This window comes from Pipistrellus hanaki (genome assembly GCF_964339955.1).
Source record: "Pipistrellus hanaki genome assembly, chromosome: 9".
Taxonomy (NCBI): Eukaryota; Metazoa; Chordata; class Mammalia; order Chiroptera; family Vespertilionidae; genus Pipistrellus; species Pipistrellus hanaki.
This window is the reverse complement of record NC_140511.1, coordinates 54,680,347-54,697,058: the sequence shown is the minus strand read 5'-3', so window position 1 is coordinate 54,697,058 and position 16,712 is coordinate 54,680,347. Positions and strand designations below refer to the sequence as shown.

Below are 16,712 nucleotides of genomic sequence, written 5' to 3'. Positions count from 1 at the left end.
TTTTACATATTTTCTTGTTTTTTTTTTTTATTGCCCCCCTCCCTCCCTCCCACACATCCCCTCCCTCCCCATAGTTTTATGTCCATTGGTTGTACTTATATGCATTTATACAAGTCCTTCGGTTGATCTATTATCTCCCCCTGATATCCCTACCCTCCCCTGCCATACTGATTTTTATTTCTCTTTTTATTTTTGGCTGTTTGGTGTTTTCCTTATTATCTTGGGGCTCAACTGTTCATTTAAAAGGCTACTGGGCTTTCACCAGCTTTTATAGACATTTTGTAGCAAAAGTTATTTTCAAGTTATTTTATTCACTATATTGATCCCTCAGTGATGTTTTCACATCCCTACAATTTATATTTCCTTTCTCAGCATGAAAAGGTGACTTTTTCCCTTACTTTCTTTCTCTTAGGCAATCCTTCCTTGAGTCTCTTCTACAACCAGAATCTTTAAGATTGGATTGGCTGCTGTTGGCAGTGTCCCATGATGCTCCCCCAAGCACAAGCACTATGGATGATGAAGGAAATCCCAGGTACAGAAGTTTTCTTTTTAAGCCCTGATGTTCCTTTGGAATGGAGCTGGTTTATTCACGTATAGCATTCTGGGCTTACTTCAGGAACAGCTCTGGAAGAGACTGAGCCAGGTTATGGTAGTAGAGATTGAGTGTACTTCCTAGTGATTCTGAACATTTTTTAGTTATAGATCCTATTAAGAACCTTAGAAAAATGCATATCCATGCAAAGTTTTGCACAGAAAACAAAACTGACCCTTTTAAGTTCTTTCATGGACCCACATTAAGAACTCTTGATAACCAAACCTGTGTTAGAAGTGTTACATGCACCTCTCACAGACACCAGAGAGGTGTTATCGGAAAGCCCCCTGAGTTGAAGGAAGAGGGCTGTCCCCACCTTGATTTTTGTCATGCTCATAAGAATGAATTCTAACGAGTGACTCCCAGATAATTGTGTTGTGTTAAAGTGAATTTATTAAGAAAGTAAGACATGCAAATTTATTAAAGGGACAAGGCAAGCAAATTTATCATTCTGCATAATACATGGATGGGCCCTCTTGGCTAATCCCAGGAGTTAATGGGGTGGGGATTAGAGGGGGAGGGTTTGCCTTATATACCTTTTTGTCTATAGATTTTAAAACTCCTTTGCCAAATATCTTGGCTAATTTTCAAGGTCCCCTTTTTACTTTGTTTTGGCTTGCCTAGAATTTGAGAAGCTCCGGGCAGTTTTATCTTGCCAAGCCCCGAGACTGCTGGCTTTTCTGTTTAGGAAATGGGATGAAATAAGACTGCATTCTTCTTTCCCCTTCCTCATTCCTCTATGCTGTCTTTGGAGTGCCATTAACCTTTGCTCTCAAATGTCCTTAGCTGGGGAAGATAAGGGCTTGTTATTTACAAGCTAGCTGCAAGCTGTCCAAACTGCTTGGCCTTATTTTAATTTTCTTGTCTCAGTTTCCCTATTCCTCCTGTCCTGGAATTTTTGTAGTTTTGTTACCCTGTAACAGAAGGGGAAAAATTGTGCATATGTGTTTGTGTGTTTTTTCTCCCTAGAAATTTCTAGACATACATGATTTAGGATTAAAAAAAATAGAATTCATAAAAAATACACACTTATACTTATAATGTATCAGAAATGATTCTTGTATTTTCCTGCAGAGAAGCTTTAAAAGCCCCCAAATACCTATTCTATATACCTAAACAAAAGGTCTGGAAGGATGTACAGTGGCTATCTGTGAGTGGTTGGAAGTATAGGCTTCTTGCTTTTGTTTTTGATTACCTAAAAATGTCTAATTTTAAATAAGAAATAGGTATTTGTGATAGGAAAAATGTTTTTAATTTTTCAAAATCCAAGTAAAAATGTTTGAAAAATATAATAATGGAACAAATATAATTAAATTCTGCTCTTACTTATTAAATGACTAATAAGCATTTTGTAGAATTTATTTGCTAACTAATTTAGGGAGTTTTTCATTTCACAGGCCTCATTCACACTTGTTTTCCTGGGGTTACAGTCAGCTGATCCTTCATCTAATTAAACTACCTGCAGATTTTACAACCAAAGAGAAAATGACTGACATCTGCAGGTCTCATGGGTAAGAAAATTTTCTTAGAAGATGAAGTTAAGATTAGAATCATTTCAGTTAAATATTTTTGTAGTAGTTAAGAGCCTGGATTGATATACTTTATCGCTTGCTAATACTCTTTGCTACCGGAAAGTATCTTAAGGAATAGTTAAGTACACAAACTTTTTCTTTTAATTTTTGTGCATATTTTTTTCTTTGTGTGGAAGAGACTGGCCCTTGCTAATTCCTTTCTCTTCCCTTCTGCTTAGTTGCTAACCCCAGGCATGGTATTTAATTAAACTCTAGACTGTGATTTGAATTATAATTGCTATAAGGTAGTCCAAATTGGGAGGAATTAGAATGTTCTCAGATTTGCTGGTGAAGGACTTAGGGAGGAGGTGAAACTTTGGAGGTAAGCCCTGAAGGCTGGATAGGATTTGTATTTAAAAGGAGCCAGGAGGAGGGCTAGTGAGGTATAAGAAACAAGAATAAGGGCAGGAAAAACTGACATTACTTTTTATCCATACCACAAACTAGTCAGTTACTTATTGCCTAGCCATATTATCATATGGCTCCACCTGGATTATAATCTTTTGATGATAGGGACCTGTTTCTTCCTTTTCCCTTATAATGGCAGGTACTTGATACTTGTTTATTTATTGATAATGAAGGATGAGACTTGCGAGGTGGTGGGTGATGAGATCATGAAGGACCTTGAAAGCTGGTCAGAGAATTTAGTTATCAGTTGAGACCTTTTAGACTTTTGCATATGACACAAAAATGGAGCTTTCTGGTAATAATTTTTGGTGTCATACAAGAGAAAAATTGGAGACAGGAAAGCCAGCTTAGAAGCTCTTGCAGTAATTCATTCTTAACTGAATTGGTGATTAGTAAGGTAGCAAAAGGACCACATCCAAGGGACATTTAGAAGGAAAATGCAGTGGGATTTATCAATATAATACTGGATATAGCAAATGAAGGGGGAGAAGAGTCAAGGAGAACTTTCACATTTAGAAAAAATATGCTAATTTGTTTTGAATCTTTACATTTATAAAGTACATAAGTGTGTGTGTGTGCATATATATATATATATATATATATATATATATATGTTTATATATATATAAATAAAAGAATTGGTGCTTGGCCTCAAATGTCAGTATTTACCACTAGCTTTTATTCTTTTTTCTTATACACTTCAGATCAGGACTGACAGACTTTGTGATAATGGAAATATTCTGCACTGCCCAATATGATAGCCATTAGCCACATGTGACCATTGAGTATTTGAAATATGGATTGGTCAGCTGAAGAACTGACTTTTAAATTTTATTTACTTTTACTTAATTTAAATTTAAACATTTACTTTTTATTGATTTTTTTTTTTACAGAGAGGAAAGGAGAGAGATAGAGAGTTAGAAACATGGATGAGAGAGAAACATCAATCAGCTGCCTCCTGCACACCCCCAACTGGGGATGTGCCCACAACCAAGGTACATGCCTTTGACCGGAATCGAACCTGGGACCTTTCAGTCCACAGGCCAACACTCCATCCACTGAAACAAATTGATTAGGGCTACTTAATTTAAATTTAAATAGCCACATGTTCCTAGTATCTTTTGTAATGGACTATGCAAGTCCAGATAAATTCACTACCTTTTATTCCTTTCTTTAACTTTGGTTTCTTTAAAGTTTCTGGCCTGGATATCTTACTCTCTGTTTGGAGCTGGAGAGAAGAAGAGAGGCCTTCACCAACATAGTATATTTGAATGATGTGAGCCTGATGGATGGGGACAGTGGTATGTAAATTCTATTTGGTTACTCTTGGTTGTAGAATTGTAGAAGTCACTTCAGACCTTCAATAAAGAAATATGGTGGACATTTCGGTGATCATGTATATAATTCTAGCTAGCCATCAAATTTGTAGTTTTTTAAAATTTCTGTATTACTTGGTAATTGTAAAATCATAATTTGGAATAAACTACAGACAACTTTTCTATTTAAAGAATGCCCGCTGTGTGTTAAGCACTGTATTAGGTGCTTTTCCAATTACTGTTTAAATGAAATAACAAACCCTTGGTAGTTACTATTATTTTTATTCTACAGAAGTTATGATTAAAGCACAGAGAAAGGACAATTAGGTTTCCCAGAATCATACAACTGGTGGAGCTGGTGTTCAGACCCCTGTTTTCTGATCTCTCATTTCTCTGCATTGTGTTGATTTTAAAAATATATATATTTTATTGATTTTTTTACAGAGAGGAAGAGAAAGGGATAGAGAGTCAGAAACATTGATGAGATAGAAACATCGATTGTGGGATGTGCCCACAATCAAGGTACATGCCCTTGACCGGAATCGAACCCAGGACCTTTCAGTCCACAGGCTGACGCTCCATCCACTGAGCCAAACCGGTTTCGGCTGTGTTGATTTTTTTACATAGCCAAACAAAAGATTATTAAGAGTTCATTAAGATGAACTTGAAGTGGAGAGGCAGTCAGATTTCCCTAAGCTTTCACAAGTATTTAGATACTCTTTAAAATAATTTAATTTTTATCCAAAACAGATAAAATGGCAGTCAGAAGGCCAGGACGTTGACACACAATATCTGAAGTCTAAGGGTCCATGCTGCACTCAGACTTGGTCTGTTTTATGGTTTTGCCTTATTCATCTAAGTGCAGACATGCCAACAGCAAGACATCAGGGTCCTTCAGTGTGATCTGCAGTCTCTTGCAGCCCTGTTGGTGTAGGAAAGGGAATGTGAGACCAGAACAAAGAAGCCAGTTGACTGGCAAGGGTTAGCTTCAGATGTCACAGCTATTGCAAAAAGCATTGAGATCATCTTTGTTTCAGAAGTGACAACAGGGGCCAGGTGGTTCTGAAGGACTAGAACTATAGACATCATACATTTCTGAACAATAACCAGGAGAGTTAAAATATAAATGGCTTATATTTTTAAAGTTACATGATGTTTATTATATTAAAAAACTCCAAATTTAGGGAGCATAAAGAAAATGTCTTTCCCATTCAGATAGAATTACTCTTAATATTTTGTTAATATAATAATAGTACCTATTTTGCCCCTGCTGTATTAAATGGGGTCTTTTCTTGATACTTTTCTCTCCTCCTAAGTCATGTTAATCACTCCAAGTTGTGTTGATTCTACTGCCAAATTCTGTCTCTATTTTCTTTTGGTTCACTAACATCACTCTGGTCCTACTGGTAGCTACTTGTTTAGACTACTGCAGTAACCTCATTATTGGTTATCTGGTTTCCATTCTTAATCCATTTTACTTAGGCACCCAGAATGATTCCTTTAAACCAAAATTGGATTATGGGCACCCTCCTTGAAACCCCTTACATTGAACTAAAAATAAAATTCACATTCTTTTTTTAAAAAAATATTTATTTAAAAAAATGCTTTTATTTATTTTTGTTAGAGATAGAGGAAGGGAGAAGGGTAGAGAGACAGAAACTTCGATGAGAGAGAAACACTGATTGGCTGTCTCTGTACATTCCACACCAGGGATTGAGCTAGCAACCTGGGCATGTGCCCTGACCAGGAATCTAACCAGTTACCTCCTGGTTTATGGGTCAGTGTCCAACCACTGAGCCACACCAGCAGGGCAAAAATCCACACTCTTAAGCTAGACTCTTAAAAAAATATACATATATATATATATATATATATATATATATATATATATATATATATATTGATTTCAGAGAGGAAGGGAGAGGGAGAGAGAGATAGAAACATCAATGATGAGAGAGAAGAATCATTGATTGGCTGCCTCCTGCATGCCCCTACTGATGATCGAGCTTGCAACCTGGGCATGTGCCCTTGACCAGGAATCGAACCTGGGACCCTTCAGTCCATAGGCTGATGCTCTATCCACTGAGTCAAATTGGGTAGGGCTAAGCTAGACTCTTAAGGCCAGGCTCTATCATCTCGTTCTCACTACTCACTATTGCCTTTGTGTGCTATAGGCCTTTTTTGAAGTTCATTGAATTCAAGTTCTTCTCTGTGTCAGGACATCCTCAATGTTTCCTTTGTCAGAAATACAGGCTTCTTTACTCTCCATTCCTGCCACTTTCCACCTCAAGTCTGTGCATATTTGGGTAACAAGCACATGCTATATGCCTAAACTTGTCTCACCTTTCAGCTCTCTGCTTAAATGTCACTTCCCTATAAAGCCCCTCTCAGATTCTCCAGATTACAGTGTTTCCCAACCTTCTCTCATGATGAGAATCACCTGGTGGAGTTGTTAAAACACAGATTCCTGAATCCCAACTAAGAAGTGCTAAACTAGGATTTTTGGGAACATATAGGTAAAATTGTATACTTAACTAGTGCTCTAACACAGATGTTATATACAGAGCACTAAGTTAGGTATGCAATTTTACCTATATGTTCCCAAAAATCCTAGTTTAGCACTTCTTAGTTGGGATTCAGGAATCTGTGTTTTAACAACTCCACCAGGTGATTCTCATCATGAGAGAAGGTTGGGAAACACTGCTCCAGAAAAACCTACAATTCTCTCTAATGGTTCCTTGATCTTTTCTCTTATAGCACTTACCTATAATAATAAAAACATAATATACTAATTAGACCAGACAGCCAAACGACCTTCCGGATGTCATTCCAGACATCTTTCTGGATGAAGCTGCTGCGGGCGGGGAGGGGGGGGGGGGGAAGGCGCGGTGGGCAGAGGCAGTTAGGGGCGATCAGGAAGGCAGACAAAGTGGTTAGGGGCAATTAGGCAGGAGGCGAGTGGTTAGGGGTGATCAAGTAGGCAGGCAAGTGGTTAGGAGCTAGTGGTCCCAGATTGAGAGAAGGTGCAGGCCAGGCTGAGAGACACCCCCCACCCCCGAGCACAAATTTCGTGTACTGGGCCTCTAGTAAGTATATAAGGATAGTGCATTTATGTGTTTATCTAAGATCTGTCTCCTTTGCCGTAAGTCCCAGAAGAGTTCTTCATTGCACATTCAGTGCCCAGCATAGAATATGCCCTGGGTAATTAATGAGTCAATGAAAGAACATTGAAGTTAATTTGTGGCTTTTCCCTTTTATTAACTATTTATTCAGCAGATGTTCAGAAAACACCTTTGTGTTAAGGTGATGAGATTTGTTCTCTAATATTTGTATGTTTTGCAACTAAATGTTTTCATAAACTGTTTTGACTGTCTCCTATGTGCAGTCAGAATACAAAGAGCAGTCAGAGCCACTATTTGTATGTTTTTGTGTGTTTGTATAGGTTGGATCCCAGAAACCATGGAGGAGTGGAAACTTCTCCTACATCTTGTTCAGAACAAAAACACAACGCCAGCCCCCCAGAATTCACCAAATGGGAGCTTCAGTGATGGGCCTTCCCCTGTTAACCTGGAGAATGTAGCACTGTTGTTAGCTAAGGCCATGGGTCCAGATCGGGCCTGGTCACTGCTACAGGAATGTGGTTTGACACTTGAGCTGTCAGAGAGGTTTACCAGAACCTGCGATATCCTAAGGATTGCCGAGAAAAGACAGAGGTAATACCGGTCTGCAATGCCCTCTCCATAGGAGCTTGGGGAATGTGGAAACCCCAGATTTTTAGAGGGGTTTGGGACTAGAGAGAACATCTAGTCCCAAACCCTAACAACAGATAAGGGGACTGAGACTCATCTGTTGATTAAGATGATTAAAGGAAGAGGCTAATGTAATAGTTTGTTCACAATCATGACCAAGACAGTTTGGATTAATGTGAATGAATATAAAAATCTGTTGTGTACTCAATTCTGTAAGAATATTATTGGTATCAAATGCCTACTTGTCTTAGGGTTTTTGTTTTTGTTTGTCTTTTTAGATGTGATCAAGTACAGATAACATAAAATTAACCATCTTAACCATTTTTTAGTGTTTGGTTCAGTAGTGTTATGTGTATCCATATCATTGTGCAGCTCAAATCCAGAGCTTTTTCATCTTGTAAAACTCTCTACCCATTAAACAATAACTTCTCATTTTCCCCTCCAACCAGCCCCTGGCAACTGCCATTCTACTTTCTGTCTCTCTGATTGTGACTATTTTAAATACCTCATTTAAATTGAATTATCTAGTATTTGTCTTTTTGTTGAATTCTTTTTTATTCTTTTTGTAACTGGCTTATTTCACTTTGTGTAATGTTCGCAAGGTTCATCCATATTGTAGCAAGTGTCAGAATTCCCTTCCTTTTTTAAGGCTAAATAGTATTCTATAGTATGTGTATACCACTTTTTGTTTATACATTCATTTAATTCATTTGTTAATGGACCCTTGGGTTGCTTCTATCTCTTGTCTGAGTGAGTAATGCTGCTATAAACATGTTTGCATAAAATGTCTCTGAGATTTTCCTTTCAATTTTTTGGACTATGCCTAGAAGTGGAATTGCTGGATCATATGGTAATTTAATTTCTAATTTTTTGAGGAACTGTTATAACTTTTTTCCATAGAGGCTCACCATTTTACATTCTTGTCCACAATGCATAAAGGTTCCAATTTCTCTACATTCTTTTCAATACTAGTTATTTTCTGTGTGTGTATGTATATGTATGTATGTAGGTGTGTGTGTGTGTGTGTGTGTGTGTGTGTGTGTGTGTGTTTAATAATAGTTTTCTTATGGTTGTATCTTATTGTAATTCTTATTTGCATTTCTCTAATAATTAGTGATGTTCGGCATCTTTTTAATATGCTTGTTGCCATTTGTATGTCATCTTGGAGAAGTACCTATTTAAGTGTTTTTTACCCATTTTCAGTTGCTCTATTTGTTTTTTTATTGTATGAGTTTGTATACATTTTCTATATTAATCTCTATAGAGACATGATTTGCAAATGTATTCTCCTGTTCTGTGGGACAGGATGCTTTTTCTATATGTTGATTATCTCTCTCGATGCATAGAGTCAGAAAGCTTTGAATCTTTATTTGTGGTTTTTAAAGTTTCTTTGTAAAGAATGAACAATGAGAACTAAATTTACTTGTTTCTTTTCTTTGTGATTTCAGAGCCTTGATACAAAGCATGCTTGAAAAATGTGATCGGTTTCTCTGGTCTCAGCAGGCCTAGTGGAAGAAGATTCAACAGGATGTCATAACATTCTAAGGAAAATGGAATCACGCTCCTGAATCTTCCAAATGCGTTTGTTATTGAAGGAAAGGCACCACTTGAAAACCCTGCTGCCGTAGTGGGAGTCCTTTGGCCAGTGTCTGTGACCTCAGTGATTCTCAACGAAAGTTGAGTCTTTTTTTTTTTTTTTTAAATATATTTTATTGATTTTGTACAGAGAGGAAGGGAGAGAGATAGAGAGTTAGAAACATCGATGAGAGAGAGTCATCGATCGGCTGCCTCTTGCACACCCCCTACTGGGGATATGCCCGCAACCAAGGTACATGCCCTTGACCGGAATCGAACCCGGGTCCCTTCAGTCCCCAAGCAGACGCTCTATCCTTTGAGCCAAACCGGTTTCGGCTAAAGTTGAATCTTGAAAGGAATAGGTCCTTGTTTGCTTATGTGAAGAATTCTGTAATCAGAATGTGAATGCTCACAGCTATGCAGTCCTTACTAGTATTCTGAACAACAGTGTTATTTATTTCTTGCTTGTGGATTGGGGGAGCAAAAGTTTCTCATTCTGATCACACGAAGACAGATCATATAATTGACAGGAGTTGAATTTTTTTTTATTCTTGTCTAGGGAAGTTGAGAAATTACTGAAATATGGCCTGGTGTAATGGAATTAATACAAAAAAAGAAGTGAAACACTGAACACTGAAATTAGATATTTAAGTGAAATGGCCCCATATTTAATTTGAACTAATTTAAAATACTTTTTTTTTTTTTTTAGCACTTGACATTTTATAATCTGAATTTGACATTTTATACAATGGACTAATTCATTATTGATAATGTTTTAACTTGAATTTTTCCTAAACAGAGTAGTTCAAAGAAATCATGCACTTTTAAAAATTATTTTTTTAAAGTCACAATAAAGAAAGGCTGAGAACTAATGAATACTGAAGCAAGTGCTTGTATTATTTAAGCCAAGTACTAGATTGTGATTTGTCGGGCTTCTATAGATATAGCATGTTATATTAATAATAAATGTAAAATCTGATTAAAGTTTCCATTTGAATAGAATATAGACATGAAGTTTATTGTGAACAATTTGCAGGAAGGTATGGGTTAGATTCAGTGTGGAGTAAGCAAAGTGTTGGGTACTCAAACAATTCACTTTTTTCTTTTCTTTTATAACACAGCCAGAGATCTACAGACAAAATTACTGTCATACTTTTACATGACATTTAGGTATGATGTAACCTGATCGGTTAAAGAGATTGTCAGAGAAAAAGTTCACAAAGCTTCTTAGAATTTTGAGAAACCTTGCGATTCTGGTCAGCAGTGTGTGGTGGCAGTAAGGGTGTGGGGCGGTAATGGTGGTGGGGTGTGTGTCTGTGTGGTATTTCCCCATACTAAGTTCTACACCAGCTTGGGTGTCCGTCAGTTCAAATCAATTCTTATACTATCAACATGGAGATAGTATCAGATTCTGTTGGCTAAGGGATGTTAAATAAAAACATTCGTAGCCAAGAGCGTTTGTGAAAGAAAGGGCTTGTTGAGCCCTGTGCTAGTTAGAAAAAAGGACCGAGTCCTGGGACATATGGTCAAAACTACCAGCCACAGGGCAGGATGTAGAAGATGAATATTTGTCCGCAGTCTTGGAGCTGATGTGGCTTTTTTTTTTTTTTTTTCCAATCCTCACCAGAAGAGTGAGGATACATATATTTTTAAAGAGATTGGAAAGGTGAAAGCGAAGGGAATGGGGGAAGAGAGAAACACCGACCTGAGAGAGACACATCAATTGGTTTGCCTCCTGCTCTCACCTTGACCAGGGCAAGGATTGAACCTGCATTCGAGGTTTGTGCCTTTGACTGGGAATGGAACCCAAGACCCTTTCGTCTGAGGGCCAGTGCTCTAACCACTTAGCAAAAAAAGCATTACTCGTGGCTGACTCTATAATACATCCTCATGTTGGCCTTGCTCTTGCCCTGTGTTGCTCCCTAGTCTGTCCCTACAGCAAGTGAAACAAGGCTGGCCCACACTTAAGAAATTCACTGGCCTAGCCATGAACAGCTACCTCTGAGGGGATAGGGTGAGGATAATTTAGCAGGTGTGAGTGAGGTGCTGCTGGAATCAGAAACTGCCCCAGGAGGTGGTGCATGGGCTACCGGGAAGGCTCTTCCAGGAGCAGAATTGCTATGTGAATCTGAATTCAAAGACAGTGGGAGTTACGATGCGATAAATTAATATGGGAGCCATTCCTAAGGGAGAATAAAAGGAACTTCTGCAGATGTCTTCAGGATAGGAGCTGGCCACTGCAGAGGCCAAGATACCCCTTGCCGGACTCCTGGGATTAGGCTCCCAGAGACAACAGAAGAGGGGCCACTGAGGGACCAGGTATGGAGGCAGAGCAAGGGACAGGACACAGGGATGCCTGGGAAGAGCAACAGAATAACTGCAGAGACCTCAGCATGACCCAGGAGAGAAATGGTGGAAGGTATCAACACCTAGTCTGTGTTGCTGGGGAGCCCTCAGCCAGGTGGAAGGCCTGGCGTTTGGAGACCCCTTTTTCAGTCAGGAGAGAGAAAGCAGCCAGGAACCTGAGGAAGGAGGGTTAATGTAAAGATTCACTAACTAGTAACTGGTGATTGACTTCTAAGGGATAACAAACAGTGTGTGCACACTAGATGGCAGTAAACGTTTGCTGGGTGCCAAAGTTGACAAAATAGAGGGTTCTGGACTGAGCTACTCTGATTAGGGAAAGGCTTGATGCAGGGCCTCTGCCCTGTATGACACTGAGATTGTGTCCCCCAGACAAACACACAGGCACAGGCTCTGCCTTCATGTGGGTGTTCGTCCATCACCCCTTGGCACCAAATGCGCAGTCCTTCTACTAAAGAATAACACAAAGTTTCCAACATTCAAACTCTTGAGCATTTATTAGAGATATGTGTGCCCTCTGTATTCCACATCTGGGGATGTAGACCTCAATGACTCAGGATCCCTGCCCTTAGGGGGCTCATAGTCCCGTCTCCCGAGAGCAGAGCGAAGGAGTTCGAGTTACTCCTTTAAACACATTCTCGGAGTCCAGACTTGCATGATAAGTATTTTACAAGTGCCCAACACATTTTGTCACTGGCGGGCAGCAAACCTAGAGGGGTTTGTGCTCAGCCTTTAGAGTGCACTGCGTCAGCTGGGGCACTCAGAAAAGGCTGGATTTCAGGCTCTGCCCCGAAATTGTAATTTACCGAGGGGTGTGCGCACCCAGGTGTCTGCATCTCACAAAGCTCCCCAGAGCCCAGTGATTCTCATGTCGGCTGGTCTAACAGTGTAAACAGAGACAATCACAGGGAAATAACAGCAGAATAATTCTGTGAAATAAACACCTTCTTGCCACTTTTCCATGGGTGGATAGCTCTTGCTATCGGTTTCTGGCCAGGTCTCAGCCCCAGCAGAACCACCATCAGGCAATTAATGGTGGGGAGAGCAGCTCTACAGAGTTGCCTTTCAAACACACCCATCCCCACTATTTGCCGTTTGCTCAGATAAAGAACAGAATATGTGTTCACAAATCCTTTACTCTTCCACGTGCATCCTTGTTGGGGGTTGGGGGGGGGGGGAAGTCTACTGTGTTAATAGCAAGGTCTGCGGAGCTCGACAACCCGGGCTAAGTCCTGATCTGCCTTGGGACGATGTTAGGTACCTTATTCTCTTGGTGCTTCAGTTTCTCTATCGAGTGGTGATGGATGGTACCTACACTGCAGGATAAGGATTAATTCCTGAGGATGCAAACGTGTCCATTCACACATAGGAATCTCCTATAACAGTGCCTCACAGGTGTTAAAAGCTCAGCTAGCCTCGGTTGTAATTACGAAGTGGGTGGGGTGTGGGAACACACTCTATAAGTTTGATTCACCAGCTTCATGGCTATCTGAGATATAGGAATGTGCTGTTCCCGAGTTCCCACTAGGGGGCCCTAGAGCCCCATTTGTATTTAGGGAACATGACCCCTGAGTCTAGATCACCTCCACACTTGTGATGAAAGTTGGGGCTTAAACTTTATGTGGACTCAGACCTGGGGTCTGCATAGAAGGATGCAAAACTATCCAGAAAAGCCTGGGGTTGGGGGCAAAGGACATATTTTTTTAAAGATACAAACTTTTGTACAACTAGAATAAGCCCTAGAGATCTAACACACAGTAAAATGAATATAGACAACGATATTGCATTATCATAATGCAACGATATTGCATTATAATCAAAATCTTGCTAAGAGACTAGATCTTAATTATTCCAACTACTAAAATGGAAGAATAATTATGTAATGTGATTGAAGTGCTATTTATCTCTACAAAAGCAAGCACAATGCAATATATAAATGCGTCAAGAACATGTTATACACCTTAAATCTATATAATGATATATATATATAAATATATTTCAATTTAAACAAAAGTCTTGGGAAGTCCTATCATAAAAATATTGATTCTTTTCCTCCCACTGTGGCCTTTGCCCAGTGGGGATGTGGCCTCTGCTCACATAAGTCTTGGGGGAAGCCAGATGCAGCCCCTACAGCCTCTGGCTCTTACCTTGACCAGCTTCCTTGATGAAACTTAACATTCTCTGGCTGCTGACCCCCAGGACGAGGGAGCAGAAAATGAGGATCCTGGAAAGCTTCATCCTGCTGCACAGTGAAGGAGACATACCAGGAATAATATGTTTAATTTCCCCCCCCAGGGGATAATGTTGACCTTTTCTTGTATTCCAAAGATAAATCCAACACAATTTTATATATATATATATATATATATATATATATATATATATATATATATAGAGAGAGAGAGAGAGAGAGAGAGAGAGAATATGTGTGTGATATGTGTGTGTGTGTGTGTGTGTGTGTGTGTGTGTGTGTGTAGATAGCTGATATATGTAGTTAGACAGACAGATAGGATTCCAGAGGACCTAGTTCTCCATTTGTATGTGTCTCACTGGAATCTCAGTGATTTCTTGTATGAGAGACTGCAATGGGCTTTTGTACAAACCAATTTCCATTTCAGTCACCCCCTGTGAGTCCTAAAATCCAACTGTACAGACCTTCCCCAAAGGACATTTGCAAATTTGTGTCTGCTATACCTTTCTGTCACATGAGATGAGTTAATCTATAAATACGGTAGGATGTGTGTTTTACCCATCCCTACCTCACACAGATGAAGCACAGGACAAAATCTCTACCCCAAAAGTATTCCCATCTGGTGAAATCTAATCGGCAGAACAGTAGATTCAGAAAAGATGCAGAGAGCTGTGGTGCAGCACCAGAAAGCTGGTGGAGAAAAGAGCCCTCAAAGAGGAAAAGTGTTGGAGAGTTCTAGCACCTCACCTTGGCTGCTTGGTCTTGCTGACACCCCTGCTGAAGCTGAGCTGCCTGTGCCGCCACCTGGAGCTGTGCCTGGTGCTATATACACTGACGTTTTGCTAGTGGGACACATGGCAAGAGAGGTTTGGAGCAAAACACTGAAATGTGGGAAATTCCTCTTGGTCAGAACCCAGCATCCAGGACACGATGGTTCTTTTTCACGCACATCTAAGTTTCCCAGTTTGTGCAACCTGGCAGCTTTCAGGGATGTAGCAAACTGGGCTTTTCTGCCCATTTCCAGTCTCACACCTCATGGGAAAGGTTTATTTCCCCCAATTATTGACATTTTCTGTGAAGGGTAATCAATATTAAAAAGAGATTTGATGAAACAATGTGAGAACTACAGGGCAAGTGGAACAGCAGAATGGGCTCCATTGCAAAGAGACAGCTCAGGATGAAGCTGGTACCCTAGGGTGCAGGAAGAGGAAAGGAAGGACAGACAACCCCAGAAAAATAAAACTTCCAGCAACCCCATGGCGTGGACTCTGCACTGGAAAAGAGAGTCCTTCAGACTCAAGTGTGCTCACCATCGGTTGCTATGGAAGGTCATAAAGGCAGGTTATATATGGAGGTTACTGTAACCCAGGAATGTTGAACTGTAGTGTAAAAAATTGCCCAGCCAGCAGGGCTCAGTGGTTGAGCACTGACCCTATGAACAAGGAGGTCATGGTTTGATTCCTGGTCAGGGCACATGCCTGAGTTGCAGGCTTAGTCCCTAATGTGTGACATGCAGGAGGCAGCTGATCAATGATTCTCTCTCATCATTAATATTTCTATCTCACCCTACCTCTCTCTTCCTCTCTGAAATTAAAGTATAGGAGGCAGTTAGGGGGTGATCTGGCTGGCAGGCAGAAGTGGTTAAGGGCAATCAGGCAGGCAGGCAGGTGAGCGGTTAGGAGCCAGCAGTCCTGGATTGTGAGAGGGATGTCTGACTGTGGGATCAGGCCTAACCTGGCAGCCAGACATCTCCCAAGGGGTTCCAGATTGGAGAGGGTTCAGGCTGGGCTGAGGGAGAGCCCACCACCAGTTCACAAATTTCATGCACCGGGCCTCTGTAGATATATAAGAAACTTGCTATAACGTAGCGAAGAAGTGACACACAGGACATAGTGACATTCTCTGAAGTCTGTTTTATTGTTATAAAGAACTGCCTTGTTGGGAACAACTTCAGCAAATACAGTTTTTATTTCCCTTTGTGCTATTCTTGCAGCGGCAAGAGCAGAGTGAACATTTCCTCCTTTTTATTGTGAGGAAACTAATTTTACCAGACATTAGTTGGGATTATAGTTTTCAAGGCCTGGTACTGGAATCACACAATTAACCCTCAAAGTTATGCAGGACTGAGAGGAAACAGAATCTACGGAAAAGGAAGGGGTGGATAAGATTATGAACAGAAGTGCCACAGGCCATGGAAATTAGTGACATCCTTTTTTTTTTTTTTTTTATCTTCCATTATACATTTTTACATGTGACCCTGACCCATTTATCAAATTTGATTTCATTATAATCCATATCAATGTGGACGCATTGTTTATGGATAGGTATGTGTTTGCACCTTTAGTGTTGTTCTGGTTTTTGTGTGTGTGAGGAGAGGGACAGAGGCACACACATGTAACTGTATTATGAATAGGCATGTACTGTTTTTCTATATCTCAACATTACAGTCAGGATAGTGCCTGGGTTGTTGTTTTTTTCACCATTTATTATTAGTGCCTAGGAAGATGCCTAGAACATAGTCATGCTCACTGAATGATCAAGTTCTTAGCTCAAGGCTCAGGTTTCCTGAAAAAATGTAAAGTAAGTATAAACAAAATGCAGTACTAATTTCACCAGTCTAGAGGGGGCAGGCGGCGGGGAGACCTTCCTGTTTGGCCTCTGATCTATTTTCCAAGTGTGCGTACATGTACAAATACGTGAAGACAGAGGATATGACACCTGCCATGTTATATTCTGCCTTTCCACTTCACTTCTTGTGATCATGTGTCCCAGTGACCGCCCACACTGCCACAAAGTCAGCGGCAGAGCTGAGATTTGAACCCGGCCTATTAGGATTGAGCGTGTGACTCCTTAGCCCACTGCTGTACGAGGGCCACCTGAACTCGGCAGCAGTAGAGTACGTACCGGTAAGCAAATACTAGTACGTGTCCATTGTGTTCTACTTCA

The 16,712-nt window shown here is 40.1% G+C and overlaps 1 protein-coding gene across 6 annotated transcripts in view; it reads left to right on the top strand.

Annotated features, from left to right (window-relative positions):
- HPS5 (HPS5 biogenesis of lysosomal organelles complex 2 subunit 2) overlaps positions 1 to 10,213 on the top strand; it is a 37,680-nt gene extending 27,467 nt beyond the window's left edge. For all 6 annotated transcript variants that reach the window (XM_084895490.1, XM_084895487.1, XM_084895486.1 and 3 more), the window contains 5 exons: positions 413 to 532; positions 1,990 to 2,103; positions 3,766 to 3,872; positions 7,330 to 7,600; positions 9,085 to 10,213. In XM_084895490.1, coding sequence (XP_084751616.1) covers positions 413 to 532; positions 1,990 to 2,103; positions 3,766 to 3,872; positions 7,330 to 7,600; positions 9,085 to 9,145 — 673 coding nt within the window. In that variant the 3' untranslated portion in view covers positions 9,146 to 10,213. The remainder of the gene's footprint in view (positions 1 to 412; positions 533 to 1,989; positions 2,104 to 3,765; positions 3,873 to 7,329; positions 7,601 to 9,084) is intronic.
- Positions 10,214 to 16,712: the final 6,499 nt, after the last annotated feature.